Source organism: Nicotiana sylvestris, chromosome 3 (genome assembly GCF_000393655.2).
Source record: "Nicotiana sylvestris chromosome 3, ASM39365v2, whole genome shotgun sequence".
NCBI lineage: Eukaryota > Viridiplantae > Streptophyta > Magnoliopsida > Solanales > Solanaceae > Nicotiana > Nicotiana sylvestris.
This window is the reverse complement of record NC_091059.1, coordinates 154450573-154469618: the sequence shown is the minus strand read 5'-3', so window position 1 is coordinate 154469618 and position 19046 is coordinate 154450573. Positions and strand designations below refer to the sequence as shown.

At 36.0% G+C, this 19046-nt stretch overlaps 1 protein-coding gene across 1 annotated transcript; it reads left to right on the top strand.

Moving 5' to 3' along the window:
- The first annotated feature begins 601 nt into the window (after positions 1-601).
- LOC104216061 (protein EXPORTIN 1A) lies at positions 602-18457 on the top strand. Its single transcript, XM_009766032.2, has 32 exons — positions 602-1001; positions 3601-3717; positions 4243-4335; positions 4450-4521; positions 4684-4791; positions 4871-4953; positions 5925-6063; positions 6184-6252; positions 6349-6426; positions 7900-7962; positions 8039-8083; positions 8201-8308; positions 8383-8481; positions 8567-8770; positions 8941-9000; positions 9570-9680; positions 9965-10062; positions 10260-10368; positions 10814-10879; positions 10965-11063; positions 11378-11458; positions 11637-11726; positions 12702-12787; positions 12960-13040; positions 13117-13299; positions 13497-13563; positions 14075-14185; positions 14342-14449; positions 14528-14665; positions 14738-14875; positions 14962-15066; positions 17808-18457. Exons 1-32 carry the CDS (start codon positions 903-905, stop codon positions 17928-17930), a joined length of 3231 nt encoding a protein of 1076 aa, XP_009764334.1. The 5' UTR covers positions 602-902; the 3' UTR covers positions 17931-18457.
- Positions 18458-19046: the final 589 nt, after the last annotated feature.

Below are 19046 nucleotides of genomic sequence, written 5' to 3'. Positions count from 1 at the left end.
CAAAAAGGAATTTAAGCAAAAAAAAAAAAAAAGGAACCAAAAAGGAAGTTTTTGGAAAATTGACCATGTTCGTAGCTCCTGAGTGTTTGCAAATAAAGCATTTTTGACAGACAATATGAACTACATTTACTAGACATGTTTTTGGATTGTATATTAGTTGCCTAAATACACTGGCTCAGTTCTAGCATTCCTATGTTGTACCTATCCAAATAATTTAATTAATTTATGCATGCATCCCTTTAACCAAAAAAAAAAACACTCAAGAATCACACACCAAAACGAATGAAAAATAACCTAAAGGAAAAAAGAAAGAAAGAGCAAAACAGAAACTCCACTTTCACTGTTAAGTGTTCACTATTGGGAGTGTGAGTGGGGCAATACCCTCATTTTCCCTCTTTTCCCCCTTCCATATAAAGCCAAAGCGGGGGACATTCAAACCAGTAGCAACTCCCGAAACTTTGCCTCCCTGTTTTTCTAATTTCGCCTAACCTTTAAAAAAAGAAAAAAAGAAAGAAAGAAGAAGAAACACGTAAACAACGCTCCTCGCACAAACAATAATTATAAAATAGAGGGAGGAGGGAAAAGCGCTTAAAATATAATTACCCGAAACCTCTATTTTATTTTATTTTATTTTATTTTTATTTAGTACGTTTTGTTATTACTCCTCTCTACTCTAGTCTCTAGAAGACTGTTTCTGCTTCATATTGAAGCTGTCGCTGTGTTTTTTCCCTTTTTGGCCTCTTTCTTCTAGAACTTAGCTTCAAAATCCAAATCTTTGAACATACTTAAGATTGAGCGCTCACGTTTTTGGCTAGGGTTTTTGTCCACACTCTCTGTTTCTAGGGTTTTTGAACTGGACTGTTGATTTCTAGGGTTTATCACTCATTCATCTTTTTCTCTCCATGGCGGCGGATAAGCTTAGAGATTTGAGTCAGCCTATTGATGTTTCGTTGCTCGACGCTACTGTTGCCGCTTTCTATGGCACTGGATCTAAGGAGGAGGTGAGAACTATTTGCCTTCTCTCTCAATTTGTCTAATTTTCTCCAGTTTATTTGCTTTACATTCGATTCCCCCTTACAATTGCTGGTTGATTTTGCCATTTTTTTTTGTTTTCAATTGCGTGGGACGCCAATTCTTTTCAGACTCGGTTGTTGAAAGTTTTCTGATTGGTAGTGTTTAGTTGAACAGTTTTACGTCGTTCTAAATTGGAAAATTGGCTCAACGAAGATTAATTTGTTACTTTACAGATTTTATGGCGCTATAAGTTTGTCATTTGTTTTTTAATTGGTTTCAATGTAGCGCCACTTCCTTTCTTAAATTTGAAGATTTTGTATTGCTTACGCCAGCCATTCCTATAGCTTTTCTCTAATTTTTTAAGTTATCTCATTGTTGTTATTCAAGATATTGACTACTGTTTCTCCAATTCCTAAGGATTCAGTTTCAGAGGTCTGGAATGTGCATTGTTACCTTCTTTATTCCCACCACTAGTTAAAAAAAAGGAAAAAGTAAGAGAAAACTGAAGGGGAAAAGGCCCCACCTAAATTCGCGGACTGTGGTAAAAGCAGCTTAGGTGTCATTCACTTGCATATGAGTTTTAATTTCATTTTTCGAAGATAGATAGACAGTGGCACATTAGAAGGATTCTCAATCCTGATATGTGGATGCGGAAAAATGCAATTAACTCTGCAGTTATTCAGTATGGCACTAATCACCCAGTTGGTGTATATTGCCAGGCTGCTGCTAGAACACTTAAAAAGATGCACTACTGCATTCTATTCAGGCTCATTTAAATGCTTTTCATAGCCGTGGATTCACCAATTGGATAATTGTGCCTGCATCCTGTGAATTAGTAAGTATCAGATTTGGAAAAAATGGCAAATATCATTAATGAGTGTTTAGTGTGAATAACAATTCAGTTAGGCAGTGTTAATTGTGCGTAATTATAACAAGTATGTTAAGCAGTTACTGTTCGGTGCAGCAATTATTGTTTTTTTTTCTTAAGTTCTAGGATTTGTGGTAGACCAGTCAAAGAGGTGTATCAACAAGACTTAAATACCGATGCTTCACGGAGACAGTTGTCTAATTCAGAATTATTTCATGTTGTTGAAATGTCTTACGATTGTGACTGTTTCTATTGATCAGCTGATAACGCCTAAAAAAACATCATTTTAGATGGACTTATGGTTTACATGGAATTAGCTAAGAAACAGGATGCGCGAAAGGGAATAATAGGTATAGTTGCATACACTAGAGGGTTTACTTTGAGGACTGGAACTCGCAAAATCTTGTTCATGTTGCTAGCCATATTACAAGAATATTTCAAAGACTGGTTAATAATAATAGTGGTAACTGATAGAAAATTCCATCTGGTATTTGATGTGACTTTTACATCTGCTTTATTTTTGGAAACCAGATATGTACAAGGACCTCTCAATTCTCTGCTAGACTCGGAAGAAAAGAAACCTCAAGTATTTGTTGTTCCACGTTTTCTTTTGATAATGGTAACAATTATATAAATGGGTAAAAATATTCACAAGAGATTGTGTAAACCACAATCGGACCCCAAAGGATCAGAGAACTGCCAAAGCCTATTCTATTTGATTACATTTCTTCTAGCAAATCTAGTAAAGAATGTACATCCTCCCTATAGCTCTCTTTGCACCAAAAATGAAATAACAAAAAACAATTAAGCTTAATTTTCTGGTAAGAGCTAGGTCTATCTTCAAAAACTCTGGCATTCCTTTCCTTCCATATGACCCACCAGATACAAGCAGGAACTATTTCCCACCATTTCTTCTGTTTAATATTTACCCCTCCATTGTTCCAGCTACTGAGAAGAGATGCAGCGTTATTGGGCATTATCCAGGATATACCAGCCAAATTGAGATAGAAGTGCCAAAGTTGAGTAGTGACCGGACAGTGAATAAAGAGATGGAAACTGATTCCCCATCTTTGCCACAAAGACTGCACCTAGCATGTAGCTGAATTCCTCTCTTAAGAAGGTTATCCTGAGTTAGGACAGCTTCCCTTGCTACTAGCCATGTGAAGCATTGGACTTTTGTAGGTGCCCTGACCCTCCAAATTTGTTTCCATGGCCATCCTTGCGCAGGATTAGGAGTATTGTTAATGAAATGATGAGCAGATTTCACTGAAAAGGAACCTGATTTGTGACCCGTCCAAATTAAAGCATCTTCCTCTTCTGTGAGACCTTGGAAAGCTTCTAAGGTCTCCCAGAAATCTGCCACACTTTGCAACTCCCAGTCATTTAAGTTCCTTCTGAAAACAATGTTCCACCCATGTGTGGATTTTGCTTCTGCTACTGAAATTCTTGGATTCTTGGATTTTGTTGTTCCCCGTTAAACATGTAGATTATAAATTAAAATTTATGTGGATAAATGGGAACTTTGGAGATGGACAATTATTGAGAATAAACAACAGAAGATGACTTACCCCCAAAGGATCACATCTATAGCTTGTCTGATGGTGTGCTATGTCATCATTACTGATGATTTCTCTTTTTGGACGCATATACCTAGCTTTAGAAAGATTTTTTTGCTTTTGCTCTTTTGTTAGGTATGTACTAAATTTATTGCTTTGCAGCGGGCTGCAGCTGACCACATTTTGCGCGATTTGCAAAATAACCCAGATATGTGGCTTCAAGTGGTTCACATTCTATCGAGCACTCAAAGCCTGAATACTAAGTTTTTCGCTTTGCAGGTCAGTTTTACAGAGTATTTTTTGTGAAGTTTGACTTACTGCTACGACTTTTTTGTTTAATTTTTAGTTTGGTGTTTAAATTAGAATAGGATTGTTTAACGCAACTGTCATACTATGATTAATGTTTTCTTTTATAAGTGTGACTTTGACTGATGTTGTACTAGCGAAAAAAGTAATTCATGTATTAATTTCTCATGATTTAAGATGAGAGCTTAAGTTCAGGAATTATACTTGGATATTGGAGAGATAAGGGAGGGCTGACAATCCAAATACTCTTTTTTTTTTTGAAATTGGGAATTTGAATTGAGTTATCTAGTTTCGAGGAAAAAAATTGGAACAGATGCTAAAGTTATGTGTTTTAATATTGATTGGTTACGATAGAGATGTTGATAGGTGGCATTTACCGTGTAACTGCCCAAAATAAAAAAAATGTTGTTTTGGTTCACTTCGTTCTTTGTTTGTTTGCGTTTTTTGATATATATGGCAGGAAACTGAGTATAATACTTGACTGGCTTCACCCTGCAGGTTCTAGAAGGTGTTATAAAGTATAGATGGAATGCATTGCCAGTCGAACAACGAGATGGAATGAAAAACTATATATCTGAAGTTATCGTGAAGGTATAACTACATAATTCTTGTCATTTTCTCTTATTGAGGATCTTGAATTGAATTTTTCGTTCCAATGGATTTTATTAACTGTTACATTTATGCATATCCGTATATTGATCTCAGCTTTCCAGTGATGAAGCATCTCTTCGGCGGGAAAAGCTGTATATTAGCAAGCTAAACATAACATTGGTTCAGGTACTCTTAATACACAAAGCTCTCTCTCTCTCTCTCACACACACACACACACTCTCTCTCTCTTGGTTATTGCAAGTGATGGGACTGATTGTGACTCAAGATACACATGAAGTTGAAATGTCTTACAGAAATTATCTTTTTCTTGGGAATTTGTATTTTCAGATTTTGAAGCACGAGTGGCCTGCTAGATGGAGAAGCTTCATTCCTGACTTAGTTGCAGCTGCAAAGACAAGCGAAACTATATGTGAAAACTGCATGGCCATATTAAAGGTTTCTCTACGTTGCATTTCCATCTTCCAGTGAAAACATTAGAAAGTACACCTTGATAACTTGAAACGCTATTCTTCAGCTTCTAAGCGAGGAAGTTTTTGATTTCTCGAGGGGTGAAATGACTCAACAAAAGATTAAGGAGCTCAAACAATCTTTAAACAGGTACAACTCCTGATTTGTATGAGTTGTTTCCTGATACATTTTTTCATGTTTGCTATTTTCGACAAAAGATTGTTTGATTTATGGGACTCTGAAAGACTAGCTTTTGACATACTGATGTTGAATTGTGTCTAGAATTCATTTGCCATCAAGTCGGGCATTGGCTAAAGTTTTGAAGCTGCGGCTATGTTGCTTGGACTCTGCAAAAATGGTGCCGGGTGCACGTCGGATCCTCCAAAAGTAGTGCATTTTTGGAGGATCCGGCACGGGTGTGGCAACATTTTTAGAGAGTCCGCAAAACATAGAGTTGCGGTATAAAAAAGAAGGAATTAAAATAGAATTATGCAAATGGTAGAGAAATCCGAAACAGTTTGTTTGGCTGCTATAGAAAATATGATAGAGTTATAACTGTTTTGGTGTGAGACTTTGTGGGCACAGGTGAAAATGTTTCGCCATTCTATATTTTTCCCTTCACGAAAGAAGAAGATTATATGCATAAATTTATCTTTGTCACTCCTTAATGCATACATTGTATCTTTTTGTGATTAAATACTATTTTCTTCTTTTCGATTGTAGTAATCACTTATTTTATAAACTTAACACTTGTTCTTCCCTGCTAATTTTTATTTTTTTTCTCTTATTTGTTTTTCAAACATTCAGTGCTATAAAAATCTGTTTATTTCTTCTATGCTTGGGTAATATCAGTCGGTTTTGAGAATTAAAAGATCCTATACACTGTATGAATTGCGGAGCTCCTTTTATCATTTTGAAGCCGAAGGTCTTTTATATAAGCATTATTTACATGTTAATTTATAACGAATTCTAGGTAGGAGTAAGGTCTGCGTATGGACTACCCTCCCCAGACCCCAAGACCCCACCTGTTGGGATCAAACTGGGTTTTTTGTTGTTGTTTAATTTATAACTAATTCTATTAGACACATCTTTTCTAAAGTGTTGGTTTTCTTTGTTTACAGCGAGTTTCAACTCATCCATGAGCTATGCTTGTATGTGCTATCAGCATCCCAAAGAACCGAGCTCATCAGGGCCACTCTTGCTACACTCCATGCTTTCCTTTCATGGATTCCACTTGGCTATATTTTTGAATCAACACTGGTTTGTATTCCTCCGCTGCTTATTATTTATCTTTCTGATTGAAGCATGTCTACAATTTATTGTTTCAATACAGACTCTGTTTGAGAGGTGCTGTCTGACCTTTGTCTCTTCATATTACAGCTGGAAACCCTGCTTAAACTTTTTCCCATGCCAGCTTATCGCAACCTCACACTTCAGTGTCTAACAGAGGTATATTATGACAAGATCTCTAGTAGAGTTTCTTCTAACAATTAAATCAATCCAAATTGATTCAGTATACTCTTGGTTGCTGTTTTAATATGACAGGTTGCTGCCCTTAATTTTGGGGAGTTTTATAACGACCAGTATGTCAAGAAGTACACCATATTCATGGTGCAGTTGCAGGTGGAGTTTAATTAATCCTTGATGTTGCTTTATGCTTTTTTAATTAGTTCAAGATGTACCAAGATGAAGGAAGTCTATGATTCTTAATTATATCTTTGTATTGCTGTATCTACACCCTCCATTTGCTTTTACTTGTCCACTATGCTAAAAATATATTTTCACTTTTACATGTCCATTTTAGCAAATCGAGAGAAAGACAAGAGTTTCCTGTTTTACTCTTATCATTAATTACTCATTACCCAAATTATTTTCCAAGACTTTTTGAAATGCTATCATTATTATGGGTATTAATGTAAAATATGTACTTCATTTATTATTTCAAGGGGAGTGCAAAGTCCATTGTGGACAAGTAAAAGTGAACTGAGGGAATACTTTTTCTGCTTCTTTATAACTGCTGTCAGTGGAGTTGTATCTTTGAGTGTGGTACGGCCATTTGGTTTTACTCTGAAGTGAGGCTACCCTTCTCTTTGTTTCTCAATTGAGCCTTAAGAAATGTTCTCCTAGAATTGGTTGCTTGGTCTACACATGGATAGAAGTTATTAGAAGAATTACTGAACCTTCTCTAGGTATCGAATTTTGAATTGTAGTATGAATTGATGAGAGCAAGTGTCTTTCGCTCCATTTGTTTGTGTAAAAACAGCACTCCTATGGTATTGATATCCGTTTCTTTTAGCAGTTAGCCAAATATATATCTATGCTTAAAGTTTCTTGTGAGCTTTGAAGGTTGTGGTTGACCTTGTACCGAATGCATGGTTTTCTTCTAATAAATTTGAAAATTTTAAAGGTGAAAGTCTCATGAAAACCTTTGTGGAGAACATTCAATCACTGACATACTGCAAACAAAATTTTATTATAGGAATAGTGGACAGTTTTGATGCATTATGTTTGGAAGTTGAATAATTTGGATGATCTGGTGTGGTCCGAGGCGAACTATATTTGCCTGTAGGTCCGTTACTATTTTGTATACCACATGTATATCGGTGCTTCCTCACATCTGTGAAATTATTACTTTATCAATAAGAGTTATGTAGTCCAGTAGGTGCAAAGGGAATCTTTTAAATTTTCTCTAAGTCTAGACTGGCTGAAAGCAAAGGTGTTAAAACTCATTAGTCTAGGTTATTGTTCTCTTGTTATCAGAACTGAGGCCTCCTTTAAATTGCTTATGCTAGTCTTCAATTGTGTCCTTCAGCAGATGCTATGATAAGTTTGAGTTTGCCTTTTGATTTAGATCAAGCAACACATCACGTTCAACTTGCTGATTACACAGTTTGGTTGCTTTGATATCTGAGTCGGAATGTCCCTGTAAACTCAGTTGCTTGAAGCAAAATGTCCAAACTTGCAGCTGAACTTAATTCATCTGCCATCCTAGGTGTTAATGTTGTTGATAGAACTTATTTAGTTATACCTTATTGTATTAGCTAACTATCTTTGTGCTTTTGTGCTCGTTATCTGATGAGTTTTCTTGACATCTAGACTATTCTTCCTCCCAACACAAACATTCCCGAGGCCTATGCAAATGGAAGCAATGAAGAGCAGGTTTGTTTGAGACAGTGAATGGTTAGTCTATTGTTGTATCAACATGTAACTAATGCTTCTCCTTTCCTTTATCCAGGCATTCATTCAAAATCTAGCATTGTTTTTTACGTCATTTTTTAAGGCAAGCTTCTTTACTGTGTTTACTACATGATAGCTTTCACTCTGTAGTTGCTTATTGACAATATGACTTTGGACCGTAGTAGTCAGCATTGTGTCTGAGAAGCTACTTTGTATGCAGTCTCATATACGTGTGCTAGAAACATCACAAGAGAATATAAATGCCCTCCTGTTGGGACTTGAGTATCTTATTAACATCTCGTACGTGGATGACACAGAGGTTTTTAAGGTATTGTTTCACTGTTTATTCATGATGGATACACTTTCTTGGAAGTGTCTGATTCCTAATGTGTGGTTTCACAGGTTTGCTTGGATTACTGGAATTCCTTAGTTCTTGAGTTGTTTGAAGCACATCATAATCTAGACAATCCTGCAATGACTGCAAATATGATGGGGCTTCAAGTATGAGAAATTACCTATATCCTTGTTGACTAAAATTCTTCAAAAACAAACTGCTCATATGCAAGTTTTTGTGTTAATTAAGCAGATACCATTGCTTTCCGGTATGAATGATGGTCTTGGAGCGCAACTTATGCAGAGGAGACAACTTTATGCTGGTCCAATGTCCAAATTGAGGTTACTTATGATATCTCGCATGGCAAAACCTGAAGAAGTTCTCATTGTTGAAGATGAAAATGGGAACATTGTCCGTGAAACAATGAAGGACAATGACGTCCTTGTGCAATACAAGGTATCTATCTTATTACAGAATAACCTGTTGAATTTGATTGACATTCTTAGGCTCCTCTTGTTTGACTGGAGTAAGATGCATGTTATATTTGGCAAAAGGCATGATTCTTGTTTTGCAATGTTGTGTCTTTTCCCCCCTATTTATGTGTTTAATGATGTCTGATGTTGCAGATCATGAGGGAAACTTTGATCTACTTGTCACATCTTGATCATGACGATACTGAAAAGCAGGTGCACTTCTTTTGAAGCCATCAACTTTGATATGACCTAAATAAATATAGTCGAAGCAGCATGCTAAATTTTTCGTAATTCGTATGGGCAGCATTATTTTCACATTGTATTTTTTGGTTGGTTAATCGGCACCCAAGAAGTCTACTTTGGAAATAGCTGGTTTGGATGTGTTATTATTACTTTTCTCAATTATTGTGAGCGTATGGTAATTGCTGGAGATGCATTAAGTCCTGATCTGTTGTAGTTCTAGTTGAGATAATGATCCTATCCTTCTTTACTAACTCCTGGAAAGGAGGTTCTAACAATTTCAATTGTCTTCGGGTTAATTTGCAATTTGTTTTATACTTCAGCTACTTAGTTATGGTTGAGCTGTTCATTTGTTTATCTTCAACATATTTTCAAGTGACTGTTGCTAGTTGCTTCTGGCTTTGATGAACCTTTACTTTTCATTGGATGTTGTTAATTACCATTTCTTTACTTTGACACGGTGTTTCTGAAAAGATTGTTTCATGGTGCGCAGTCGCTATGTTCGAGATTCGTAATGTTTCCATATTCTTGTATCACTCCAGATGCTGAAGAAACTTAGCAAACAACTCAATGGTGAGGATTGGTCGTGGAACAATCTAAATACATTATGTTGGGCAATTGGGTCCATATCTGGGTCGATGCTGGAAGAGCAGGTATGCTTATACTAGTTTGTTTTATGTAATTATTAACCAAATTACATGATTTTCACTGAGGCTCAAACTGTATTTTGGCTGTGCAACTTTCTTGCTTGGCCCTCATGCAAGATATGTCCTAAATGTTGTTGCATACTGTCATTTTTTCTTAAGTTTTGCTTTGTGTTCTTCTGTGTGCATCACTATTTTCTTGCATTGAACCAAGCAATATGACTTAGCTCTTTTGTATCATTTACATGCTAAGATCTTGAATTTTCACATTTTCCTTGTGTTCACTTTGGCAGGAGAACAGATTTCTTGTCATGGTGATACGCGATTTGCTAAACCTATGTGAAATCACCAAAGGGAAAGACAACAAAGCTGTAATTGCAAGTAATATAATGTATGGATGCAATCTCATTGTTGTCTGCCAGTTCTAGTCTCTTGCCAGAATTTTCAATTCTCATGCTTTGTATTTACAAATCTGATCTTCCAGAATGTTGCTTATACTAAATTTGTTAAATGGTTGTATTGCCTATGGGTACGCTGAGTTCTTTCAATCAAGAAATGCAGTCATGACTTGTGTTGATTAAATGCTAGGTATGTGGTTGGGCAATATCCTAGATTTTTGAGAGCTCATTGGAAGTTCTTGAAGACTGTTGTGAACAAATTGTTCGAGTTTATGCATGAAACGCATCCTGGAGTGCAGGTTTGACTACTGATTAATGATTTCACTATCAGTTACTGTTTTGCTGTTTATCCTTGTTGTAGAATGTTTTTTTGCACTCAAATTAGTGATTGGTTGGTTCACAAATCACCAATTGTTGTGCTGGCGCTTATGACTTGGTGATTGTTGGGATGTCCAATGGAATAATGTCATATGGTATCAGGAATCAGATGTCTTTTCGTTATTAGTATTGGCCTCTAAATAAATGATCAAATGACTTACATGTGACTTGAGTCCGCCCCCCACCCCTCGCCCTCTTTTCTGGTAGTGTGGGTGGGGAGGGGAGGGGTTAGAGTGCATGGTACTTATTTCACCTTATGGCCTAGAAAACTGCACTGCAATAAACTATTTTCTTGTGCTTATATGCTATGGTTCATTGTCATGGCTTCATTTCTGTTCCTAATGACCTTTTGTCTCTTTTCTCTAGGATATGGCCTGTGATACATTTTTGAAAATCGTTCAGAAGTGCAAGCGCAAGTTTGTTGTAGTCCAGGTAACAGCATGTTTGTTAATAGCATCAGTTTTTATGACGATACAAGAGTTGCAAAAATTGTACTGACCACTATCCTTGTTCTCAGGTTGGAGAAAATGAGCCATTTGTCTCGGAACTCCTAACCACTCTCCCGACAACTATTGCAGATTTAGAACCTCATCAGATTCATGCCTTCTACGAATCTGTAAGAGTTTTTTTGTTCGAAAGAATAAACTTCATTAGTTTTACTTGTTTCCTTAGATGTATTGTATTCACTATGTCTTATTCTATACATCGGTGTTTGACTGGGTACAGAGTTCATAAATTAAGATACTTTCGTTACATACTTGAATTCATTATCTGTAAGATAGGGAGTTTAAAATTAAAGAGTTTCCAAATATAGGAAGGTGTAAACTTTTCTGAAACATACTAACAAGGAAAGAATGATATAACATTGAAAAGAGGGAGTAGTACTTTATCTTTATTACTGAAATGTGGGGTTCTATATCGTTTTGTTAGGTTGGTCAAATGATTCAAGCAGAGCCTGATCCCCAAAAAAGAGACGAGTATCTGCAGAGGTTGATGGAGCTTCCGAATCAGGTATTTACGTATGGTCTAGATAAGATGTATTTGGGTGGTGCTATCTATTTCTTTATTTGTTTATTTATATATTTTTATGTATTAATATCTGGCTTTGCGTCCGTTAAATGCGCCACATAACAATATGTGGAGTATACACTGCATATTATTGTGGCTTACTAACATTTATTTTTTACAGAGATGGACTGAAATTATAGGACAGGCACGACAAAGTGTGGACTATCTTAAAGATCAAGATGTTATCCGAGCTGTGCTAAATATATTGCAGGTTACCTTCTATAGATGATAAATTCTAAGCTCTTCTGTAAATGTATCAGTTGGCATGCACTTGTGATTTTTTTCCTTTTGCCTTCTTTCTGTTCTCATCACAAAGTCTTGCGAGCCAGAGTAAGGAAGAAGTCGGGGGCAGGGACAAGTATCCCAACCGAGTGCTTTCTACTTCCAATAGGCCATGCACTGGATCAGATCATTTTCAGCGAGTCCATAAGAAGTGTTCCATGCTCTTTAATAGTCATTTTTATGTAATCTTACTAGTGCTACCAAGTCTTTCAAGTTTAACTTTGGTGATTTACTTTTCTCCAAAATAGAAAATACTTCGGTGATTTAGAGTTTTAGACTTAAAGAAAGCGTGTGGTATGATGTATGATCCTTTTCTCCTTATGCATGATCTGTTTGCACATTCGTCAGACCTTAGAAAATCATCCCAGTTTTAGTTTTACCGCATGCTAAATTTTCTACCTTGAATACTGTAGTCACAAAATGTGGTACACAGTTTGTCATGTCATTATGACAGGATATTAACCAGGACTTGCTAACACAAGCTAGCTAGTATACTTGGGGTTCTTAATGCAGGCCTCTCATTAGTACTATATGTTCCTTTTTTATTTTTTCTATGACAAACTTAGTAGGCACTTGGACATACATATTATTTGAAAATAATGAAATATTATTTGCAAATCAATGCTCATTTTACAATTTTGTCCAGTATTCCAACTTCAACTTGAAATAGAGAATTTTGAAGTTGAGAAACTAGTTTGAGGAGTATTCTGAACGTCAACCAATAATGTCCAATCCGGATGCTGTGTTATTTTGAAATCATGTGGCTACCTCTGTGTGCTGGTCAGGGAGCTTTGATATCAGTATTCATATCCTATTCGGTTTAAATGTTATCCTAGCAATGCCTTTTGCATTATATTCTCTTATTCCTAACATGGGGTTTATGTTTTTTTTTTTGGCATTGCAGACTAATACAAGTGCTGCTAGCTCACTTGGGACTTATTTCTTACCTCAAATTACTCTCATCTTTTTGGACATGCTCAATGTTTATAGGTATGAATATCATATTTATTTGATTTTATGTTTTTTAAATATTTAGATGGCATCTTTATTATTGAATCTGATTGCATGCATTTGGTGCTTAGGTTGACATCAGTGCCATTGTATTCCCACTTTTTAACAGTTATTGTGCTTTCTGATTTTTAATTGCGAACCTTTTTTGCAGAATGTACAGTGAGCTTATATCTACAAGCATAGGTCAAGGAGGGCCTTTTGCCTCAAGGACATCCATTGTGAAGCTCTTGCGGTAGGTTCCAGTTTAGATTTCCCACTTTTTTGGCCAGCTTTAAGATGCATCTACTTACACGTGTCATATGTGGCAGCTCGGTAAAAAGGGAAACATTAAAGCTTATTGAAACATTTTTGGACAAGGCCGAAGATCAACCACATATCGGGAAGCAATTTGTGCCACCAATGATGGATCCAGTTTTAGGAGACTATGCAAGGAATGTGCCTGATGCTAGGGAATCTGAAGTTCTCTCGCTTTTTGCAACAATTATAAACAAGTAAGCTAACTGCCTCCAACTCCCAACTGGCACTCAGCAGGACTGACAATTCATAAGTTGTGATTGTCTGCTCCATACATTAACTGACTGTCTTTGTAACACACAATGCACTCAAGATTCCATGAATTTCTTTTGCGCACAATACTGTCCATATTCTTATGGTGCATTTGCTTCTGTATCTAACATTTTTTTGTTAGGTACAAGGGTGCTATGATTGAGGATGTCCCTCGCATTTTTGAAGCTGTTTTCCAGTGTACTCTGGAGGTTAGCCCCCCCCCCCCAAATTTTATTCTGAGTTGATAAGTTTTATAATATTATATGTACTCTCTTCTAGCAAATATTATATTCCCCAATGTTATGTAATTAAATATATACTTACAAAGTACTTTTTTGATGATGGGTTTTCCTAATTTAACAATGCTGCATCTTCTCACAAATGTTATAGATGTATTCATTTAAGTCCTTAATTTAGATGATACTATTCACCATCTTCATTCTTTTGATATCAAGTTTCTTTGTTCTGCTACTTTTGCATCCTGTTTCTTGGTGACTTTAACTGCTTTTATCATCGTGGTTTTATTAGAGGTAACCTTTTGTTGTCTGCCAAACAATTTTAAGGGGTAGTAAGGTCATTATCATATGCCTTATCAGGGTGACTCAGCTGCTGACCTGTTATATGCTTTAGCGATAATTTGGTTACTATAATAAACATTTGGGAAGCTCAGCATTGAGATGACACATGATCTGTTTGATGAATTCATTCTATGTATAACAGATGATTACGAAAAACTTCGAAGATTATCCAGAGCATCGGCTGAAGTTCTTTTCGTTACTTCGTGCAATTGCTACACATTGTTTTCCTGCTTTGATACGGCTGTCGAGCGAGGTATGTTTTTTGCCTGCTCTTGGTATATGTATCGACCACCAATTCTAATTTATGAAGCTTAGAATCCTTCAGAGATTTATTTATACGGTATCATATTTATTTTAGTGTCTGCATAAGCTTATGCTGGATTTTCATAATGTCCTGATTATTTTTCAGCAACTAAAACTTGTTATGGATTCTATAATATGGGCGTTTCGGCACACAGAGAGGAACATTGCTGAGACTGGGCTTAATCTCTTGCTGGAAATGCTAAAAAATTTTCAGGTGCACCTTTATTGTTGGCCTTCCTATTGATCGTTAAATCTATGCGGTGGGGTTTAATAGTTTCTTCTTTCATGGCAGGTTTCTGAATTTGCTAACCAGTTTTATAGGACTTACTTTTTGACCATCGAGCAAGAAATTTTTGCTGTACTAACAGATACGTTTCATAAGCCTGGGTTTAAATTGCATGTATTGGTGCTACAACATTTGTTTTGCCTGGTATGTGTCTAGCTAACAGATTGGTTTCCTATCTATACTTGCATTTTTTGTAACATAGTGATGTGATTTCAGGTGGAGTCTAGCATGTTGACTGAACCACTATGGGATGCATCAACAGTACCTTATCCATATCCAAATAATGCTATGTTTGTTCGTGAATACACCATTAAACTTCTTAGTACATCCTTCCCCAACATGACATCAGCTGAAGTATGACCATAAGTTTTACATAGTGTTTTTCACGTCAATTTGTATATAGTTTTTCTTTAGATGTTAATAATGCTTTGCTCTTTCAGGTGACTCAATTTGTCAGTGGGCTATTTGAGTCAACAAATGACCTTCCCACATTCAAGAATCACATAAGGGACTTCCTTGTTCAATCAAAAGAGTTCTCCTCTCAGGTTAGTGTTACTAGTAGACCATTTGTTTCCGAGCTTTATTGGTATGTCTTTTGTGGGGAAGGGGTTTTAAGTGGAGGTCTTCTATTTCTGTACCCTGTCCCTTATATACGTGCTCCGGAAGATCCAAACAGATTGTCATGCTTTAATTTTGGCATAATGCTACCCAGTTTCCTTGAAAAGAAAACTCATAAAATGTAGGACCTTACTTTCAATCTATTTATTACCCATTTTTCTCAAATTCTTCAAAGGTGTAAAAATCAACGCATGAGTCACATGTTCCCCCAAAAAATAAAACACGGTTCACATTTTCGAAGTTATCTCTAATGTCTACGCCAGGTCATACTGAGACCACTTAAACAGGATGGAGTTACTTAGAAATTATCACGAATTTAATGAATTAAAATGTTTAGGGCTTTAGAATGTCTTTTTGTTATGGGTTAGCACTCATGGTCATGCTTGTGAATTTCACATCAGCTTACATGCTAATTGTCTACCCTATGTCCACTAATTCATGTACCTTTAAATAATTGTTTGGCGTAAAGGTTTCTGAATTGAACTCTGTTTAGGTCGTATTGTGAGTTCCAGATAACCTGCTTGTTCATATCTCAAGTAGAGCTGTTTGGATGACTTGTGGAAAATGTTTTGTGATAAAAAACGTGCTTGGATAGTTGTTATTTTGAAGATCTCTGAGCATTTCTTGAGTGAACAACTTTTAAACAAAAATGTGGTTTCAGAAGCAATTGTTTTGCTGGATATCAAATAGTTGCACAAACGCCATTAGTTTTAGAGCCGTTTGGATGACTTATGGAAAAGTTCTATGAAAAAATATTGGGGAAAAAAACTTCTGGAAAAGAAACATGCATGGACATTTATAGTTATTTTTGAAGTTCTCTGAGCATTTCTTGAATGGAACAACTTTTCTCTAAAAGATACCGTAAAAACATTTTTTCGCAAAAACTTCTTTTGAAAAAACGTGATTTCGGAATCTCTTTTTACTGGATATCAAAAAGTTACACAATCAAAGGCCAGTAGTTTTATCCCCTTTCCTTCTGAAGTTTGATATAGGTGGATTGCTTTCTCATGAGTCTGGGCTTAGTCTATTAGGGTTTTTGGTTCTTCCATCTTGGTCTTATAAGTATAACGTTCGAGAATGGCAATGGGGTGGGGAGAAACCTTAGATGGGCATGGGCTAGTGGGTCAAAATTATTTTCCTGGAAATTTATAAAAGGGCAAGGTGGGTGGCAGGTTGTGAAATACTCAACTTAAACTGACTCAAATTAGCAAGCAATGTACAAAGTCTCTTGCTTTCACAGTTTGCAGCTTGGGGACCTTCTCATTGCTAGCTGCCTAAGTTAGTAGAGCCCATTCAGTCATTTAGAAGTGCTTTTTGCAATATTTGATAAGCAAATTTTATTTGGCTAATCTTTCCAAAAAGTATTTTTGAGTATCAAATTACGGAAAAAGGACGGTAAGTATTCAATTTACAATTGATATTATTTGTAAAAGAGAATTGAATTTATAAAATATAAAGTAAAAATATATATTAAAGATTTTAATCAATATAAAATATAGTTATCCAAAGAAGTAATATTGCATATATGACATTACTTATTGTTTACATGATTCAGACATATCAGTATACATTGTTCAGTATAAACTAAAAACCCACTCCATAAATTCTATATAAAAGAAAGATATATTTATAGTAGAGAGACTATTCCAAAGAAAAATAGGAGAAGAACAAAATAACGATATAAAATAAGAAAATTGAAGAAATGGATGGTAGAAACAAACAAGGAAAAGAAAAAAGTTAAATTAATGAGGGATAATTTAGGAAATATAAATTTTCAGTAAGGATATTTCTGTCTTGAATTTTTTTTCTGCTTCTGCTTCTCGGAAGAAGCTAGAATTTATAGTTTCTTTCCAAAAGCCGAAAAACTGTTTCTGCTGGTGCTCGAAAAGCACTTCCTTGTATTGGCCAAACGCCTTAAATTCCCAAAAAGTGCTTTTGGCTTCCTAGAACTTGGCCAAACAGGCTCTTAAACATCTATACAGACAGGAGGCCATATGAGTTTTCTCTGAACTATCCAGCGAACCAAGTTTCACAATATCAGTAATCTGTTCTTCATTTAGTTCTGGGAGGTTCTTGTCATGTCTAAGATTATGGCATGATTGTTGTTGAAAAAGCTTCTGCTTCTTCACAACTACTTTCTCTTTCTTGTTGTACATGACCTATTAACATCATTTGGAGGATACCAAAGATGAAACCCAAGAGGTTTGGATTCTATCTAGCCAAAACTGGAAAGAAAAATCTCAAATGTTGTTCTAGATTACTAGAAATCACTTTCTGTAACACAATCCCCATTCTCAGTATTAAAAGAGCCATTTCCATTCTAAAAAAGTAAAATAGAAAAAGTTACAAAATAAATAGAATATTATGAAGTGAAAAAACGAAAGAACATAAATGGGGCATGCCAGGGCAGGAGGCAAAATTATGGAAAAATGCTAAACGGGACAGGGCATGGTGGGTTGGAATTTTAGGGGGTTAAGGCTTGCCTATCCCTCCCTGCCCCATTTACATCCAAACTAATGTTTTTCTTTCCCTAGTAATGTTATTAACTAGCTTGTCATTTTTTTCTGTCTTTAGCTGTTCTTTGAACCACTTAATCCTGTTCAAAATAAAGATCTATCTTTTCCTTAGCTGGATTTTTGATATCCTCACTTGGATGCTTCAATTGCAGGACAATAAGGACCTTTTTGCTGAGGAAGCAGCTGCTCAGAGAGAAAGGGAACGACAGCGGATGCTTTCTATTCCTGGTCTAATTGCACCTAATGAGATACAGGATGAAATGGTGGACTCATGAGATACAAAATGTCCACCATATATAGATACTTCATTCCGTTTTATGCCCCTGGAGGTGGTGTGGGTGCTTGGAGTGTGTTATCACGAACTGTAGTGGCCAGCACATCCTATTTTAAAAGAATTTCTATCATGTTGCGAAAATTTTCTCAGAGTAGTAGTGGAAGTGGTATCTAGGACTCATGACAATGGTTCCAAGAAAAGGATTGGCTGGGTGTAGAGTAGTTAGATCCTAATCTAGGAGTACAGTGTGTTTATTGGACATTCATGGTTTCTTTCGATATTGTAGTTGGTTAAGAGTAGTTGATGGATTGTTGCATTGACATAATTCAGCCATGGAGAGTAGGTTTATTATGTATACAGGCATCGGCTAGTGGTGCAGAAATCATTTTTGTTTATTGGTGGAAACAGCAGTGTATTTCTGGACTATACTCAGAAGTATGATTTTTGGTTATTGGCATATGCGGTTTGTTGCCACAACAGCTGGGTTTGAAATGTATTAATGAAGTGCATCTATGAATTTTCAGCGAAGTTAAGGGACAATATTCTGTTTCATTACGGGAACATTACCGTTGGTTTTGCACAAAAGGAATAGAAAGGAAAACAGTAAGAAAGGAGTATAGGCACATGTGCTGAGTATTCTATTTTATTTGTTTTATTTTTGCTGGATTTTTTTCCAAATAGGAAGGACAGACTATTCAGTAGTAGTGGATTATGCTTTGGCGGCTAGACCACGCGTCGCTGCACAAGAAGTAGACTGATTCAAATTTATTGAATGACTAACAAATTAGAATGGAAGAAAGAAATGTAGTACCAACGTCCAAAGTAAGCTCGAAATGCGTAGGGCATTTGAGGGAAAAGAACTGCATTTCGTAGCAGAGAGTTTGCTAGAGACCGCGTATAATATGTTGTCTATTTTGATATATCACTTTATTTATTAGTGAAAAGTTTAAAACGACTAGAAGTTGTACGAAAAGTTCGACAACATGCTTATGTTAAACAGAAAATTATGAATGAGAATATGAAAGTTTCTGATTTTACGGCAGTTATTACAAGCCTTTCAGTTCAATTAGTTTGACTGTTTGGATCTGTATTAAAATATTTGCTCAATTGGATAGCT